The 19,036-nt window shown below is 36.8% G+C and overlaps 1 protein-coding gene across 1 annotated transcript in view; it reads right to left on the bottom strand.

The window, feature by feature from the left end:
* The window catches only part of LOC124438088 (dynein axonemal heavy chain 1-like), a 56,761-nt gene that overhangs the window by 36,463 nt on the left and 1,262 nt on the right, over positions 1-19,036 (bottom strand). Inside the window, exons 3-28 of the mRNA XM_046988076.1 lie at positions 18,885-18,967; positions 18,299-18,387; positions 17,284-17,583; positions 15,879-16,274; positions 15,409-15,566; positions 14,210-14,424; positions 13,377-13,544; positions 13,142-13,272; positions 12,312-12,656; positions 10,713-10,938; positions 9,595-9,797; positions 8,742-9,039; positions 8,142-8,453; positions 7,264-7,404; positions 6,540-6,917; positions 5,982-6,050; positions 5,641-5,799; positions 4,666-4,845; positions 4,053-4,190; positions 3,158-3,238; positions 2,858-2,940; positions 2,388-2,589; positions 1,686-1,783; positions 1,483-1,588; positions 875-988; positions 281-430 (exon numbers count right to left, since the gene is read on the bottom strand). Coding sequence (XP_046844032.1) covers positions 281-430; positions 875-988; positions 1,483-1,588; positions 1,686-1,783; positions 2,388-2,589; positions 2,858-2,940; positions 3,158-3,238; positions 4,053-4,190; positions 4,666-4,845; positions 5,641-5,799; positions 5,982-6,050; positions 6,540-6,917; positions 7,264-7,404; positions 8,142-8,453; positions 8,742-9,039; positions 9,595-9,797; positions 10,713-10,938; positions 12,312-12,656; positions 13,142-13,272; positions 13,377-13,544; positions 14,210-14,424; positions 15,409-15,566; positions 15,879-16,274; positions 17,284-17,583; positions 18,299-18,387; positions 18,885-18,967 — 4,823 coding nt within the window. The remainder of the gene's footprint in view (positions 1-280; positions 431-874; positions 989-1,482; positions 1,589-1,685; positions 1,784-2,387; positions 2,590-2,857; positions 2,941-3,157; positions 3,239-4,052; positions 4,191-4,665; positions 4,846-5,640; positions 5,800-5,981; positions 6,051-6,539; positions 6,918-7,263; positions 7,405-8,141; positions 8,454-8,741; positions 9,040-9,594; positions 9,798-10,712; positions 10,939-12,311; positions 12,657-13,141; positions 13,273-13,376; positions 13,545-14,209; positions 14,425-15,408; positions 15,567-15,878; positions 16,275-17,283; positions 17,584-18,298; positions 18,388-18,884; positions 18,968-19,036) is intronic.

Raw genomic sequence — 19,036 nt, 5'->3', positions numbered from 1 at the left:
TTCATCTTTGACAAAAGAGAAAGTACCTCGACAATTAATTAAAAGACAAAAGATCTGTACCGCTGTGTGATTGCTTCAAACAAGACGGATAGTTCGTGATTTGATTAAAGCATGTGCTTTTTAGGGAGATATTTTAATTCTCAGAGCAAGTAAACTTTGAAAGTTGATATGAAAGTCAGCACGATGTAAGCTACCATCGTTTGTTTCAAATGTGTTGATCTCAATGAACGGCAAAGAGAAAACACGACCGTAAATAAATCTTCCAAACGAGTTTATATACCTGTGAGCTGAGTTGCTCCGACGACAATTTAAATGTCGTCGTTATTTTTTTCGCGAGAACTTTCGCTTCCGAGAAACCAAACGAGAACAAACTGATCTCAGCAATAAGAGCATAGTCAGGAACCATCATAGCCACGGGACGGAATAACGCCTAAAGTACAAAAACCGCAATGAACAATGAAGGATGATTTTCAAGCCTCCAAGAGGTAAAATTTTCTCAATGTTATCAATGTTCTGCTTTACCAGATAATAAAAATTACTTCAATAATGTAAGGATGTGATGAAAAATGCATAAGAATAAAGCTATCAGAGATTTAAAACATTTCGATACTTTAATTTTCTTATCCTAACTAAATTTAAAGTTTATTTTTCGCGTTTAGATGCTCCAATAAAAATGAAGATGTTTTTAAACAGAGGTTAAATGGTTTGCTTCACCGCTTGTATCAATCTGATTATGAAAAGAACTGTATTTTTTAATCCTCGAGAGTCATAATGAAGTTTCTTCACTTATGAGGAGATTGCTTCACTTCATTTCTGTTGTGTTGTCATTCCAAAATTGCGACTAAATGCTCTTTTCATAAATGATTTACTCTACCTTGAGATTATCGGGTAGTTCCGTTCTACCTGCATAACCAGGATTCATGGTGATAAAGACTGCACAAGAATGACGTAACTTCAACTCAACACCCTCGAACATGAATCTTTCGACCTATATTTATCAAACAGACATTGAACGATATCTGTTCAGGCTTTTCACAACCTTTAAAAAATCATACAGTGGAAAATACGACTCAGCAATGCGTGTGCCATCATTCTGTGCCTACTACATTGAACTAAAATACATGGAACGCTACCTGTAATTGAAAAGTCTAGTAATTTTTTGAAGCCAAATCTTACACCCAGCCATGCGAGATCACACCCAGAAACGCGTGTGGAGTTCAATCAATTTTTACTCCGCAAGAGAATCTCGAAACACTAAACACGCGTGTCTGGGTGTAAGATTTGGCTTCAATTATTTCCTTCAGGTGGCGTTCCATGTATTTTAGTTTAATGGCCTACAACGACTTTAAAATGAAGAAGCCGGCAGAAATTTTTAGGCACGTTGATCATATATCTTTACATTGATATATGTAAAGACTAAAATTCAGGATGGCTATGATACTTTTTTACGAAGTTTCTAAGATACTTTCAAACAACTCTTACTTTGTTCTGGAGCGCTTGTTGTATAGTGGAAATTTGTTGAGCGACCACGGACAATACTTCCACATCGATGCGGTTAAATTCATCAAAGCATGCCCAGGCACCGGAGCTACATAACAAAATAAAGACAGGATAACGTGCAAAGTTCAATTCCCAAAAACGAAACCAAAAATTTAGCATTTTCAATGATGAAATAAATGAATGACCTTGCCAAGCCTTTGAAAAATTTCCCCATCGCCATAAAATCTAGTTGATCAGAGCAATTAAATACGACACATTGAATGGCCATAGCTTTGGCTAAATCCTACGATGTGAAAATAAAAGGAAATCATCACTTATCACAAATCAGTGGACCAAGTTCAGTAAACGATCAAGACGAGACACAACAAATTAAGCAATGTTTCAAAAAAATAATTTTGACCATCTTTTGTACGTGAAGAATAAATTTTGTCTCATGGCATCTTGACTGACGAACAACAGTTGCCAGAAGACGAAAATTAGAAATTGTCTCGAGTTTCACTGTCAAATGCATTAACCTTGTTTTATTTCAGCTGAGCGTTTGTTACATAAGCAATTGGTCATATATAGCAACGACGTTCGTTGAAAAAATGTAGTGAAAGCCATTTGAAAAATATGGCACGTGTATAAAGGTTTATATACATACAAAATAACACGAAATACGGTGTAAAAAGTTGTGTCAAAAACTTTGACATGGAAAGTTCACTGCTCCATCAAAAACTTTGACATAGAAAGTTCACTGCTCCATCAAAACTTTGACATGGAAAGTTCACTGCTCCATCAAAAACTTTGACATGGAAAGTTCACTGCTCCATCAAAAACTTTGACATAGAAAGTTCACTGCTCCAACTGTGCAACAGAAACACGAGCAAAATTTATCCCGACTTTACCTTAGTCGTCTCAGTTTTGCCAGTGCCCGCAGGCCCAGCAGGTGCACCACCGAAAGTGAGATGAAGCGCTCCAGTCAGGGTAAGGTAACATCGATCAGTGAGAGGCGTGATAACGAGACGCCCGCTGTTGCCAAGATATTCGTAGCCGTATTTGAATTCAGCGTTCACGGCGCGAATGAGTAGATCATCTTCCCAATAATATCTTACAAGGAAAAATAAACGTGAATCTTTCAATATTTTATAAATTCAAAATCAGAAAGTCTGCGTTTTTTGAATGGGATGCATGCATGTAAAAGAAAAACAGCTTCATGATTGATGGCGTTCGTATGCAACCATACTTTTCATCTCTTATTCGTTCATTTCCATTCAACAATGCCATTTCTATCATTATCACAAACATAAGCGGTGCTCTACGAAGATTAAGGACGCGGTATGGTAGTTAAAAGACGTATGCAGGAAACATAAGTTACCTTAGCTGACTTATCCACTCAAAATCGTTGATGTTTTGAACATTTTCTTGAACCATTTTGTCCACCACATCACAAGCATGGACCTGAAATGAACAAAAACATATGAAATAGGGGAACATTTGATTCTGCTATTTGGATACAATAACAGTTTTCAAGTATCCCAACATTATAAACAATAAAAAAAAACACGATATTATACCGAAAGAAGATCTGAAATCATTTTAAGAACGCAAATGCGACTTCATACGAGTGAAACAGAAGCGACTTCAGGACAACTATGGATAGCTTGTGATAGCATACCTCGATAACAATAAGAGCTCCCAAAATTGACCTCTCCAATTTGGTGAGTTGACCTCTGACAAGTGATACCAGGTCACTTAGCTAAAGTTCATCAAGATACATGTGACTGGTTGAGATTTTCGAAATATAAAATGTTATTTTCATCGGTAGCGCAGACAGCCTGAAAATTCTGTCTTACAATGAAAACTTCAAATCATCACAATTAATTCTTTCTGTATAAATCCTCTGTTTAAACAGAAAAAACCCATAGCGGGACCAGATAAGCGAGTAGGCTGTGCCACTAATCATCAAATAATTTTTGCAAAGTATAAAAAGGAGATTGCAATTGGTCATCCTGCATGACAATGCAACCAATGACAAGAACTGAGATGAGAAACCCGAAATGATTGTTATACGATCAGACCACTGATCTCGAAATAAGACTGGATCAAGCATCTATCGCTAAAGTTGATTCTTGTACATGTGAAAACTGCATGCAAATTGTTGCTATATGGCCAATTAGTTTTCCAGACTCGCTTTACTATAGTCACAAAGTTTGTTTTCGACCTTCTACAGTATTGTGAAAAATTATTTGGCCATATGTTGTTAATTTTTACATAGTTTTGTACGTTTTGTCAAATAAATCTTTCGATGTGATGGTCGCTTAGTAATGGCGGCGGTGGTATCAAAATTTGTTTTCCGTGAACAGAGAGTTTCGTGATCCACATTTATTTCGAGATCAATGGATCAGATTAACATAGAAACCGTGTATACACAAAAACTTCCTATGGTTTTAAAGAACGCACGCGTAAAGATAACACAACCAAAATTCATGTCATGTTTCTCCGTCAAAAAAGTGAAAGATAAAAACGACGGGTGTAAAACATAAATATAAGAAAAGAGTTTTCTACAGCACCTGTTTTCTGAGATTTACAAATAAATCTTTCAGCTCATTTTTCTCCAATGCCTCGGATACTTCCTTTGTCCAATGCATTTGACATCCTGCGATGACGATCTGTCCCGGCCATTGCAATACCCAATCAACTCGTGGCGTCTGAAATGTGAGAGTTTAATCGGATAAAAATATTATCTTGCGCATGACTTTATAGATGTTTGTTTGTTGCGATATGCATCGCCTTCACTATTGATATGATGCTTCGTCATTATCTAGTATGTATTTCCTGATCGAGAATGATCTGACGAAAAATCGTAATCCTTATGAATTGAGAATGTAATACCTAGTCCTTATCTTTTGCATTTACAATGGCGTATCCTGCTCGCAGGTTTTAGTCCTGCTATGTATATTTCGGATCATTATCATTATTTATTTCTATGTAAATCAGTTGTTTCACAGTGAGTCAAAGAATTCCATGTGCTACGACTTTGACTGATTTAGTTCATACACTATGAAAGACACGTGTAAAGACTTTACCGCGAATTTAGTCAATTAAGCAAAACAAATATTCAAAGAAATATGTAAACGTGAGGAAATGGAGGGTACAAATGTAGAAAACGTAAATGTATCCTACCTGTTCGTAGGCAACAATTGCACGATGAAGTATGCTCTTCAAGCTAGCCATCATGATTCTCTCCACTTCTAGCAACCAGTCCTCCACGTTACCTCTGGGATACATTTCCTCAGAGAAGGGCACTCCTTCGCCATCAGAAGAAAACATCTTCGAGATGCGAAGGTCGTCCTCGAATTGTAACTGAAACAGGAAAAAGTTGATTCAACCACAAAAATGATGAACCATTTTTAAGATGAAATAAATTCAAGAACGAGCAACTTGTGTAAGCCTGAGATTCCTGCAGTCTACTGACGTCTATACGCTAGAAACAATAATACGTCGACGATAAAGTATCAGTATATTAATAAAGAGTTTAGTTTAGCGCTTACGGCATACAGCAAAAAGTCTCATGATCATAACTTTGCGGTTTACGGTTCAGGTTTAACGGCAAGAGGCCCTTCTAGAAGTAGATGATATACGGCAAGTTTTTTAGTACTATTAATACAACCAAGTGTGGTTTACGGCTTAATGCTATATTTTTATGTGAGTATACAACATGACTATGCCTTTATCATCGACAAACTTCTAACAAAACATGAAATTTAGCTCAGGTCAATATACAAGTTGTAAAATGCCAAACTAAATTCAAATTTTTTCGAAACGGCAAATCTCAACGGCAAGCGGGTAGTAAAAGCCAAACTAAAACTCCCTAATGTCTATGGCCTCGAACGAATTGGTCGGTATTTACATACTGGATTTTAGGTACCAGCTTTCAGTTTCAGATAGAGGTTAATGGATGCTTGTGATCGTTACACAATTCTTACTAAAAGCTGGCCATTGACGATAAAATCGAATACTTCCACTGGCAAATATGCGAATGAAAATGTATGCAAGGATTAATCTTTAAGTAATAATATTGTAAAAGAATTATGATGTGACAAGCAAATGCATTGAGCGACAACATTGCAGGCAGAAAATTCAAATGGATGCACTCACTCGAGCAATGTTCTCAAAGCATTTCCTGAGGTGGGGTTGTACAGCGGTAGGATCTTTGGTCTGCGACAAAATCTCCAACAGTTCGTCGTCAGACAGAAAGAAAAATCGAGGGAATGAACTTCTTTTGGCTTCCAGGTACTCACTCAAACCTTTTTGAACCTGGACGATGGAAATGTAAGGTATGAAATGAAAATTACAATGCCAAGAAATTCAATTTTGTGGAAGATATCAGATGAATTCAAAACCTTTTTCGATGTGGGCATTTACTCACAATTTTCCACCAACAAAAACTAAATATTTGCAAAGATTTTTGAACGTTTGAAAAAGAGAAAGAAAATTACCTGTTCCAATAACTTGTTGCATTCTTTAAGATTGTCAAGCAGGCGGGCATCAGGACAAAGAGATATCACCTGAAAATTTTTATTTATCAGTAAAAATGGTTAAAAACGCGCTGTACATTTGAATTCCTGCCATTGACATTGTTTAGATTTACAAAGAAAATAGTTCTAGCAACAATGACATGGCCAGTTCAATAATTGGGGTGTGAGGGGGGGGGGGTTATTCTCCTATACGAATGTTCTGGCTTTATTGATGTCCGGTGAAATCACCACAACATAAACACATAAATATGTTTCCACTGGCTATGGCACTGTTCTGCAATGGAAATCAGTTTCTCATTTCAACTATCTAAGTTTGCTGATCCCTCCATCCTCCGTCGGGTTTTCTGCCTATTTTCCCTAATCTTGGTCAAAAGATGAACAGGACATTCTGAAGGTTTTCAACTGTTATTCAACTACATGACGACCCACCGCCGTCAAAGCATGTCTGTTTTTGCAGTGCAACAATGTTGGCAAACATTTACCATAAAATTTAGAAATCCTCGTGGACAATGAACGAACCTGAGGGTTATTGAATGCGTTGTTCATAACTTTTCGCCATATCCTTTCCATGGTTTGGTATCGCTTCGATTCGATTGGCAACTGTCTGTTGATATCTTCGCTGCTAAATATCGGCTCCAAATAGAGCCAAGCGCGTTGACAATTCAACCATTCGTCTAAGACGTCCTGGGTCATCACCAACTTTCCTTCCCACGAGTTGATGCGATCCTCGAATGGTTTCTTGTACGGTGAAAAGGACATGCTTTGCGTCATCACGATATGGTCGTCCAAGAGTTGTGAGCAGTCGTCGCTCACTTTGATGATGTAGGTACCAGTCTCTTTGTACGATAGTACTTCCATAACGATCGGCGACCATTCACTTTCCATCTTGTCTAAAGCCTACAGGACAGCATAGGGAAAGAAACAAATAACATCACATCGTTCAAAAGACGAATACTTCATCGACACGTTTATGACATACCTAACAATGTAGACTAGCAATGCAAACGATGTAGAAATATACAGTGATTAATGTCGAAATCGTAATTGTTGTTAATTTCAACATCAAGCACATGAACACTTTTGTCGACGATTAAAAACGCAAATTGTTGACGCAAATTTAACTAAAATCAGCACAACTATCGAACTGATTAAGAACGATTCATTCTTTTAAACGCAAACGTACATTCCCACTTTCCATATTCAATTAGCATGGAGGGATTCAAGTGATCCTCGAGAATCTTACCTGCTCAATGGAGTACTCCTTTCCTGCGACTTCAGCAACTTTGGAGATGACACCGATGTGATCTTCGAGTTTGAGTTCGAGACATTTGGAAAAAGTCAAGTTTTGATTTGCAACCAATTTGAAACCAAGATCTTTCGATAGCTAAAACGCAGGAATACCGAAGAAAATTAGTGATAATCATTTGAATGTGTGATCATAGCTAACAATAATATGTAAGTAGCAATACTTATAAATGAAAAACATTTTAAGACACTATTTTCATTGATGGCTGTAAGTAGGCATTATATTGGCAAATTATGCAATTTATGCCTTGTAATGAATTTGTTTAGAATCGGAAACTAGGAATGAAAGGTTGTATTACGAAACTAAATTGCACACGTGAGATGGCAATGAAAGTAGTTTTTTCAAAAGGAAAAATGATAAAGAGAATGAATTTAAATATTTTAGTGAAGAGGGTTAACGTGTACACAAACTATTCAAGTTTTCATTTGGAAGAAAATCATTAAACTTCTTCGTATATTGTCTTCAGACAATCATATTGCTTGTTAACGAATTTTGTTTTACTCACTCCCTATAGATTATCGTACAACTTATTTGTCATTTTCCAATAGACCAAAAAAAACATTTCAATAGTTCCAATTGAATAAGGTTTAAACTTAAAGTAACAGTAAGTCAGCAGATGCGTTGATCGGCTCGTTCAGTTTTTAGTTTTTGTCTGGTGTTAAGCTATATAAAGTTTTTGTGTATCGATGTAGCGTCATGCATTGCAATGAAATATCTCCTTTAAATACGTACGTAACAAATGACCTTCTGTATAATTTCATAGCAATGTCACTGCAAAATCGGTAAAGCACAAAAAATTATCAATCCATCCTCACCTGGTCCCAATGACGGCTTCTCATACCAGGATTTCTTAATCCTTGGATTAGTGGGATAAAAGGTTTAAACTCTTCAATCCAACCCTTAATCTCATTCGCTATACTTTGAACATTTGGAACCTCCTGGAAATGTCTTCCACACTTATGCATCGTTTTGAACGCATTGTTCACATTGCTCTCGAGTTGTTCGGCGTCGATGGTTATGAGAGGATCGTTCATCCAGGAGTCGTACCACTTCAACCAATCGGACGTCGTCAACCACAAGCTCTTGTATGGTTCAAAATCTTTCAACAGCTTTCCCACTTTGTCATACTGAAATGATAATGGATCACTATATTTAGTGCACAGAATAAAATATGATAATGAAAATCTAACTTCCCAAGATGTAGACTTTCTATGCAAACAAGAGATTAAGGTGGGATAGAATTAGCTTCTTGGAATCTAAGTCGATAAATGCGGGCAAAGCTTTGTGAAAATTTGATCCTAATCCGATTGGGATGCAGATCGCATTTGCACAAAATTTCATAAAAAAACAAGATTCACGAAACTAATACAAATGTCAGAAATCCAACGAAAATAAATGAAGCTACTGTAACTTACCGACGTCACAGGTAGTCCAAACAGTCGTTCCCTGTTATTGTATGTAGTAGCCAATCCTTGGCATTCTTTGAGCTGTTTCGATATACGCCTAACGTCATTGGCGATTTCGTGTGCGCGATTGATATCAGTATGAGCAGCAAAGCCCGCGATCACCATGTTCAACGTGTCGAGCCTGTCTTGGAACGTGTTTTGATCTGAAAGCAGATTCTTCTGGAAACGTTCTTCATCTGCTTGCAGAGAGAGTTCGGTCATTTCTATTTGTTGTTGAATCGTGTTTGGAAAACCAATAACCGTCCACCTTAACGTGAATGAATATCACTAATACATTTAAGTTGATAAACAACAGCATGAAAAATGGTCTAGCTAAAAATTGCTAGTCTAGTTAATTTTAGTAAATTGTGCTTTTTAATCCTTAAGACTATACCGATAAATTGATGCCAATTTTTTCACTAGACTTTATCTGATGTTCTTAGACTCTCCCACCTGCTTTATATAGTGGCAAAGCTTAAAAACTGGTAAAAATGCATATATGTTCACACTGCCTTATAGACACTGGATCCCAGAGCATCTAAAATTAAATCTTTTGTTCAATAGAGAAAAATATCACCTATATTAAATTTTACCCTGTTCCACGCATCTCTCAATTATTTATTCTCACATTATTCTCAAGAAAAAATTCTCATACAATAATGCTTGTTCGCAACGAGTTGGAGAAGGCGGCTACAAGATGTTGGTCGTATAGAGAGAATTTCGCATATTTAAGACAGATGAATATGAAAAAAGACATAAACTATCTGTTCATCATCATATGTCCGCTTCACGGGTATTTTCATAGAGAATAAAATCCACTCACTTTACATTGAAATCATCCTGTGATAAACTGTAGTAGAATTCTTCGATGAGTTCATAATCGATAACTGCTTTATCAATCAACTCTTGATTTTTCTTCAATAAATCGGGGATCGTTTTCATGTACTCACGTTGCTCGGCCAATTCTTCGATACAGTTGGGTTTATCGTACAGGGTGTTCGCAATTTGCATGAACTCTTCACAAATCTGAAGGAACATATTGATTGTTGACACATTCATGTTTTAATTTATCATGAAAGTTGCTGACTATACTTCCCTTGAAAGGCGAAAATGCGATGGTGGTGAATTGCCAAAAATTATGGAGTTCTCGAGTGTTCTGAAAACTAATAGAAAACCAAGAGTTCTGAAACCCAGGAAACCAAAAAGGAAAGCAAGAAAACCGAGAAACTCAGAAAAAAGCCGAGAGTCCTGAAAAGAAATATTTTAGAAATTTCAGAGACTTTGCATTTCGGCAGACAAGTGATGGACTGTCGGCCGAAATGCACAGGATCTCAAAATTCGAAAACTATTCTTTTCAGAACTTTCGGGTTAGCGTTCCTATTCTAAAACTCTGGGTTTTCTCTCAGATTTCAGAGCTCTTGGGTTTCTATCAGTTTTCAGAACTTTATAGTTTTTGGCCATTCACCATGGCAAATGCATTGCTTATAGAAAATCTAGGTTTGTCACCACTACAACTTCTCTGTTTTATTACTTCACCAAACAGTACATCATGGGTAAAGACAATTTGCTGCTCTTTGATTGAGCTATTGCAAATCTATAGTAATAGATGTGCCTGTGGATCGCTGTCATATTACGTGGAATTTAAAAGTGCTAAAGCACATGGACAGATTTACTGAGATTGCAGGGGGGGTGCTACCCCATAAACACCAGATTTTACCACCTAAAGGAGCAAGAGGAGGCGACTGCCCTCCCCCCAAATATTTCTCATACATGTAACCAAAAAATGGTAGCATATAAAACAGTGCGCAATATATGTAAGTTACATTTATGGGATGTTTTGCCCACACAAAAAAAGTAAACTCCTGCCAGCGCCACTGAGTCGTACGACGACCTTCATAAGACGTTAATATATGTTTAAAAGTAAAATCAAACTGAACTAACTTCGTCGTTCTGTTTTCGTAGCTTTTTCGCCAACAGTTCGATAACCTGATTGGCCAATGCCTTTCTCTTGGCGGCTAGTTTTTGACGAACAGTTTCAGTATTAACATGAAATGGACCGATCACGATTTGAGACGGTATACTGTTTTCGAGGATTTCTTTTTCGGCAAGATGCATCTCTATTTCCTGTTTTACTTCCATGGCGCTGTAATTTTGTTTGTCGTAATCCCTGCCACAAAAAAACAATGATAATTTTCTTCAAATTCTTTCAACAAACATACACCTGCAAAATATTTTTAACAAGCAAATAAGGCAAAAACTAAGTCGATAAATACGTGCATAAAAAGTTCAACTTACGCACACACATCTACACTTGTATACTTATGTTTCGACCTTCCATTTTTTGTATTGGTAATTGTGATTTATAGATGTGCAAGTGGATCGCTATCATACTACGTGGCATTTAAAAGTGCTAAAACACATGGACACATTCACTGGGGGTGCAGGGGGGTGCCACCTCGCAAACATCAGATTTCGCCAGCTAAATAAGTTTTTCACATCTTTATGAAATATTTTAACCCCCCAATTTTTAGCAAACCTAAATAAGTTGTTCACCCCTTTAAGAAATATTATAAACCCCACCTCCCCAATTTTAACGAAAATATATCAGTAGTACAATTGAGCTGAGTTTTTCAAGGCAAAATTTCAACTTTCTACACAATTTTCGATGGCTGCTTTACTAGACCATCCTAATTGTAGATCCTTACATTGTCTTACGTCACTTCCTTACAAGCTCTCCCCCAAAAATTTTTAGCACCACCCCTGCAAAAAATAGGAAAATCCGTCCATGCTATTGCATAAGAAAAGGAATCCCCTATCAACGACAGGGTTTCCATAATCTTTCATATTAAAATAATTAATCATTTGCATGCAGGAAATTATGATTGATAGATAGGATAGGATATTAAAAGATTAGTTTGTCAAGAAAGAAAAGCGAGAACGTTATACTGCAGGGTGAAGCAAACTGTAAGAAGAGAGTCGTTGTTTCTAACTCTTACTGTAGAGGTGCACTCTTCGGGAAAAATTGATTTGATGTTTGTTATTGAAATCAGGATAATGAATTTAATAATCAACTTAATAATCATATACTAATCGATCCCAAATGTAACCTTAACTAATCTCTACAGAACGTAAAATATGTTACGAAAAACCTCTACGGTGCATGAAAGCGTGATTTTATCCTTTGAAAACAAAGAGGAAACTATTTCTTGAGAAAAACAATTTTGTCAATTCAAAAAATCTGTTTTCTTATCACTCAGAAATAGTCTGACCATTTTAAAAATGGAAAATTAAAAAAAAAGACATTTTTCAATACAGTTGTATAAAGTAAAGATACTGTAGGGTAGTTCAATTATAACGAAGCTCAAGTTGATTTTTTTAAGATAGCGTTTGAATCGTATACCGGGTATCGTACATCATCATTCCTCTTGCTTGCACAGCAATATAAAAGTACATAGAAACACGCTATAACCCCAGGAGTTAACACTGAACTCAATCTAAGCCCTTAATAGTGCTCCACAAACGTAAACACAATTCTCATACCGTAAGTAACCATTGATATCGAGGTTGAAAAGTTCTAAGTACATTTCGTATTGTTTAGCATACGCCTTTAATGGCACGATGGACTTCTTCATCGCTCTTCTGATGAACTCTCTCGTTTCCACAACGGGTGGTTCGTTCTCTCCGACAGTCTCTAACAAAGGAGTCGCACTCCAGAACAGTTCCTTCATCACCATTTTCTCCAGCTGAGGTACATTTCTTGTGCACGCAATCCCTTTATTAAACAAACTAATGACAACATCTTCGAAGCTATGAAGTTCTATACCATAGCCGACGCTCTCTTTCTCCATTGTCAAATCCACATAAAACAACGGATGCTTTTTCGGCCTGGAATTTTCAAAGTGGAAACATTGCAAACCATTGCTTAGATTCGGGTGTTTACAATTGTTAATGAATAATATTACGAGTGCAATATAGCTATGCAGTGAAGTGTATATTAGAACTGGGGCGCTAACTTTGTAAATATTTTTGAGCCCTTAGAGGTTCTGCGTAGTAGCCGATCCATGGGCACTCATTACTGAAAATATATTTCCGTTTTAAAATACTTCGGAGAGAATTCTATTGGGAGTATTTCAGTCTTAAATATTCTTTAGAAATTTTTAACCAACTTCTCTAATACATTTTGACCTACTCAAGATCCACCACTGTCTACAATTTCACTTCATAAAACAAACAATAATAAAGACAAAATGGCGTAGCACAACCATTACATGCATCCATGCGGATTCCAAACAATAGATGGTGTTATTTATAGCGTTAGCTTTTTATTTCATTTCATTTGTAATTATTATGATATGCTGAAAGTACTTTACTTGAAAGGACTGTTTACGATATCTCCTTCCCAAACTACATCGTCGGGGACGTTTAAAACGTCATGACAGCCATCATGAATAGTCTGTTTGAATGAAGCAAGTGAATCTTGGACGAGGAACCTTAATGTATCCTATAACACAAAACAACACGCTAAAGGTTAAATATTCTTCCACGATATCCCGGCGAGCAGTGAATTCTGTAAATTAGAAAAATTCTCACTTGAATGATATTTACCTGCATGGCAAAATTGACCAGTTGCATAAACTTGGCCAGCTTTGATATTTTATAAACTTCCCAGATGCTCTCATTCAGATTGAACCATCCTTTTCCGGCTTCGCTGAGACTCGATCTGATGGCCGAACGTAATGAACTTAACCAACTGTCTTTCAAAAACAATTGAACCTTCAGTAGAGAAAAAACTTTGTGCAGCTCGTGGGTATAAATGGTAGATCACCATAGATAGTTCAAAAAATTTCAAATTCAAAAATACATCGCTGCAGTTGGAAAGAGCTATAAACAACTCGGAGATAAGCGTTGGCTTGAAGCGAACAATACAAAACAAAATTCAAGTGTTGAAGCGAACAATATAAAAGAAAATTCAAAAGCTATTCATGGCTATGAATAAAGGCATTCTACGACCAAAACAATAAAAAAATTACGTTTCATTGAAATCAGGTTTAAGAAAATATAAATACATGACATAACGCAACTGTTAAATGAAGATATGATCACCACTGTGTGACTTCATAGCTCAGTTGGTCAGAGCACTGCACCGGCACCGCAGAGCCGGTAAAAGAATTGACCTGCTCACCACTGTGTGACTTCATAGCTCAGTTGGTCAGAGCACTGCACCGGCACCGCAGAGGTCATGGGTTCGATTCCCGTTGAGTCACCTGATTTTTTCAGGTTTATGAGACAATTGCTTAAATTGTCCAACAAAGTGCGAAGATCATATCTTCATTTAATTTCAAACACCGCACTGCATAAAACATTAATATAACGCAACTGTCCTAACAACTTCGAACAATAAAACTAAGTATGACCTGCGCAACAAACGACTTTCGTACCTGTGAACTGGCTTGACTTTGTGCCTGTTCGAACTCTTCCAACCTCATGCTTTTCGTGATAGGTATTTGAAAGAGACACATGGCTGCGACTCTGTTACATTCTGCACGAACCTTCGTCATTGCATGAATCACTTCGGCACGAGTAAGCAGAGAGAGAAACGTGAACTCATCGAATTTCTCGTCAAATGGACAATTTGGTACATCAGGATAGTAACCTTATGTTAAATTGTACACAACGAATCAGTAAGTTTGCATGAGAAAATCCTTCGCGTTGTTAGAAACTAAAGATTGGATGGAACAATACGGAGGAGAGCCAATCATCAATTACATTCAATTCATGTTGACAACAGCAGCAACAAATCAAATCCATCTCTGTACACATGTACAGTATATTGATGCAAGTAGACGACGAAAGAGCCATTACCGCATGGCACAATCTTCAGCGAACTACATTATTTCGCGAGCTCAATCGGTATTTAGAACTATAAGCAATTTGTTGTACTCCGATGAAAATGTTAGTTCACTTTGTACTCGACAAGTTTTTGGCTTTATGTAAGTTCAAAAAGGTATCGACTTATACGAGGGTGGTCTTTTTATGCTTATGAAGGTAGTGCATGTACTCAATCATGGTATTACTGACCAAGACCTCGTTCACACGATGCCGTTTAAAAACTCTACCGGTAAAGTTTCATACCGTTTCGCACTGTTCGCACCATGCCGTTACAGTTTAGTTTCGTTTTGGTATTGTGTTCACTCTACTGTAACGCCAGATGATGCCGGCTTTCAATTTATTGGAGTTATGCGTATTTGTTGAAGTCTTCTCATTTTTGCTGACCATATTTATTGATGTGACAGATGTGTTCAAATATTTTACCTCGTCATTTTTGCCAGAGAAAAAGTTTCGCCGAACCGTAATGAAACTCTTACGGTTAAGTGTTCACATGTCACCGAAACGGTAAAGTTTTGTACCGTTTTATAACTGTTACGGTTAGTCATACCGTTTTCAAACTGTTACGGTTAGTCATACCGTTTTCAAACTGTTACGGTTAGTCATCTCGTTTTCAAACTGTTACGGTTAGCGTTACGGTATCGTGTGAACAGGGTCTGAAGCACGAAGATGATTTTACCATCAACCAATTTTCAAAAATATAAATAGACTACCAAAGTGGAAATAGACAAACAATTATTCAATCAGATACCTTTTTCTGGAACAATCGTTTCCTCCACTTCAGGTAAGGTGACGTACCAAAAAGTCTGGCGTCTCTTTGTGACTGTTTTATCGAATGAAATCTTGTTCATTGCCCTCGCAAAGTCGAGTCTGATTTCATTGCAAAGAATGTGAACTTTCTCACCAAAACTATACGGTCATTGTAGAAAAAGAAAGATGATAATTTATGGAGAGGAATGGCATCGATAATTAAAGCATTACCAATGCAAAGATTCGCATTTTAATCCAGTCAATGCATTATGGCAGAATAGATGTTGTATTGATAAGATAAATCAAGCAAAATTTTTGTGTTTGAACGGTCGGCCAGGAGATGACTTTGATCAGATCTGATAACTTGGTCCATAGCTATGTCGTTACATTGAAAAATTCTGTGCTTTTTAATAAAAACGCGGTAACATTTTCGATACCCCCAACCACTTCCGAATCCCATCACAAGCTTACCTTGGTCCTCTTCTCAACGCGCTCGTCTCGCTCGCCCACCTGACCATACGATCGAGTGAACACGTGTCAAGTTCAGTAAGCCCATCGACAGGCATACAGTCTACATAAAGATGATATCTCAAGAGAGCTTCCGTTTTCAGACGAAGGTTATACGCATATGCAACACGATCGGCAAAGACCGTCGGATCCTCGGCACAAAACATCAAACGAATTCGTGGTATCCAACAACCCTCCGTGGCCAGCGTTGGTGGTATGAGAAAAGCTTCGGTATCGTCATTCAGTTTGGTATCATTGGAAATTACATTATGTTGGATGCCACCCTTACCTACAGCACGGATGTAATATAGTTTGGTTTTCGGGTTGTAGTCAAGGACGCCAACGTCCAACCATTTAAATCTAAATAAGAAATTAAAAAGTTGCATCTATATGATGTCACGTTTAGGAGGAAAAACAGCTGGTGGCATAAAATTGCGATTTTTCAATAATCACATCAAACTTCGGCAAAACGATAAAAAAAGATAAGTAGGATGAAAAATTAAATCTCACGGACATACGTTGGACCAAAGTAAAATCATTATCGGACGTATCCAACTTTTCCTTTAACAAGTGGGGGGGTTGGGACTTGAGCCCCACTCCCAAAAAAAGCCCTTCTCCCACTAATTTTAAAAGATGAAAAATCTTGCGCGAAATCCATCAAATCACACATACATAACATCACTGCGATGTCAAAAAATGATTATTTGATAGACTTCTGGGGCCACTTGCACGAAGACTGGATAGCTTTATCCATTGGATAGTAATTTTTCAAACTTGTAAAATAGTTGTTTACGTATATTTTCCTTACGACATAAAAATTTTTGTTATCTTGGATGAAATATTTTCTTTTAGTAAACGCTCATTTCGAATCTTATACTTTTCTCCTATAAGAGGTTTTTCTAAACGTTGAAAAAAAATTTACCATCCAGTGGATAGCGCTATTCGGTCTTCGTGCAGCCGGCCTCTGTACTGTACACGTACCAGCAGACGCATTAAACCTTCTTGTGTGTGTAGGATTATGTGTACGAAGGAATTCTTAACTTAAATTTATACAGATCAACGCCACTGTTTGGGTGTATGATGAAATAAACAAAAGGAGAGGAAGTGTGTGTTTAATGGAGAAGAATGGAATAGAAAGGAATGTGTGCAAACAGTGGGAAAAAATAGAATAAAATGATGTGTAAAAGGAGTGAGATGAAATAGGAAATAATTTAATCCAATGTAATGGAATCAAATTCAAGAGACTGTAAGTTGAACTCGTTAGATCCTGTGAGAAATTCTAAAAACCTTTTCTCGCCTATTTCCATCAAAGAAAAACGTGCTGAACGAGCATACGTAAATTTACAAATAAAAATGACAATAATCTTACTGGTTGGGTTGAGCGACGTCCTTTCCAGTCAAAGACAACAATGCTTTACCAGGTACAGGTCTCTGTTCGCCGTCAACCAAACCAAGATTTAGCCATTCACGTGGAACGCGACAATCATACTCGGTGTTATCAAAAACATCCAAAGACAGGAAAGGTGGATACAGGCGCTTGTTCTTGGGGTCGGCTTTCGTCAGATCAACTCGCATGTTAAAGCCTTTCTGAGGCATTAAATCCGATGTCATGACTCCACGATCTTCAAGCAACGACGTGAGGTCATGACTGGCATAAATACGCTTTAGTCTAAAACAAAGTAAGTGCTATGCAGATCACTTTTTATTTGACATTTGTCGACACTTGAAGATCAAGTGTGTTGGTCTAACAAAGGTTTGTATGAAGCAAGAACCATGGACAGATTTTCTAGGGAGGTGCCACCCCAAAACATCAGATTTCACTACCCTAAATAAATTGTTCACTTCTATACGAAATATTTAAGTCTCCTCCCCAATTCTTAGAAAAAAAAAATAGTAGTACAGTTGAACAGAGCTTTCTGCAAAACCTTTGATGGCTGCACTACTAGACAACCCAAATTCTAGACTCTTACATTGTCTTACTTCAAGCTCACCCCCCTAAAATTTTTAGCACCACCCCTGTAAATATGAAAATCGTCCATAGCAAGAACTGAAACACAACAGTCAATAATATTTTAGCTGCGGTAGCAACATTCTAAAAATTTATTTCCTTAGAAATATATTGTTTTTGAACAGAGTGAAAACAGAGTGAAGGCTAAACAATTAATGTAAAGAATAGCCATGACTTTCCATCAGTTGAGTCTGAATAAAGTCAAGAAAAACTACTTAATCAATAAGCATTAACTAATTCCATTCATTATTCAAAATACAAGAACACACCAGTAGCATAATCATGCACATCAAAATATATTGTTTTTACAGGCTGATAAAAGTGGTGGTGAAGAAAACACACGACAAAGATGAAAAACTTTCTTATACAATCCTACCTTTCAATAACAATCTTCCGAGGCACTTGACCAGATTCTGTCTCATATGGTACTTGTACCTTTGGCTCCCAAGAAGACCATATGAAGTCCTACATAATTGAAATACCCATAAATAAATACAATATAAAGAGCATGTCTCCCGACATTGAGAATTATTTCATATGTATAACATATAAAACATGCATCATGCTTTTTGTTCTTGTGGCTGATAAGTTCAACAAAAAATGGAAATAAGCACATTAAACTTTATCTTTAAAGTAACAAATAGACAAACCACAATGATGGCAACATTAGCATGGAAAGTTTTATTTAAAAATAGAGATTTTGTGTTGATTGAATGTGCTTTTCTATTAGGTAATTCAGTTAACACAAGTAAGGTCAATCCAATACACATAAATCAGGTAAGATGACTGATATACTGTGCATTGAATGTAGATTTAATTTTGACTTGCACTTCGACATTTTGTTTGTGCTTTGTCCCATGTCATTCAATTCATATAGAAAAACTCTCATACCAAGAATTCGGGTCAATCCCACTAATATGTACAAATAAACAGGATCATGGAATAAGACAAGTTTGACTTACTGAACTGGAAACAGAAGCAGTTGTTGGATCATTTATATTATTTGAATTGATTTTTGTATCATCGAGTTCTTTGAATGTGGAAACTGAGAAAATTGATGTTGAAAAAAAATCATCAGAGAGCTTAGAACAAAACAAAAGTTAGAAAGGAACAA

Source organism: Xenia sp. Carnegie-2017, unplaced genomic scaffold (assembly GCF_021976095.1).
Source record: "Xenia sp. Carnegie-2017 unplaced genomic scaffold, XeniaSp_v1 HiC_scaffold_19, whole genome shotgun sequence".
Taxonomy (NCBI): domain Eukaryota; kingdom Metazoa; phylum Cnidaria; class Anthozoa; order Malacalcyonacea; family Xeniidae; genus Xenia; species Xenia sp. Carnegie-2017.
Note: the sequence above shows the minus strand (reverse complement) of the source record. Positions and strands in the feature narration are given on the sequence as shown.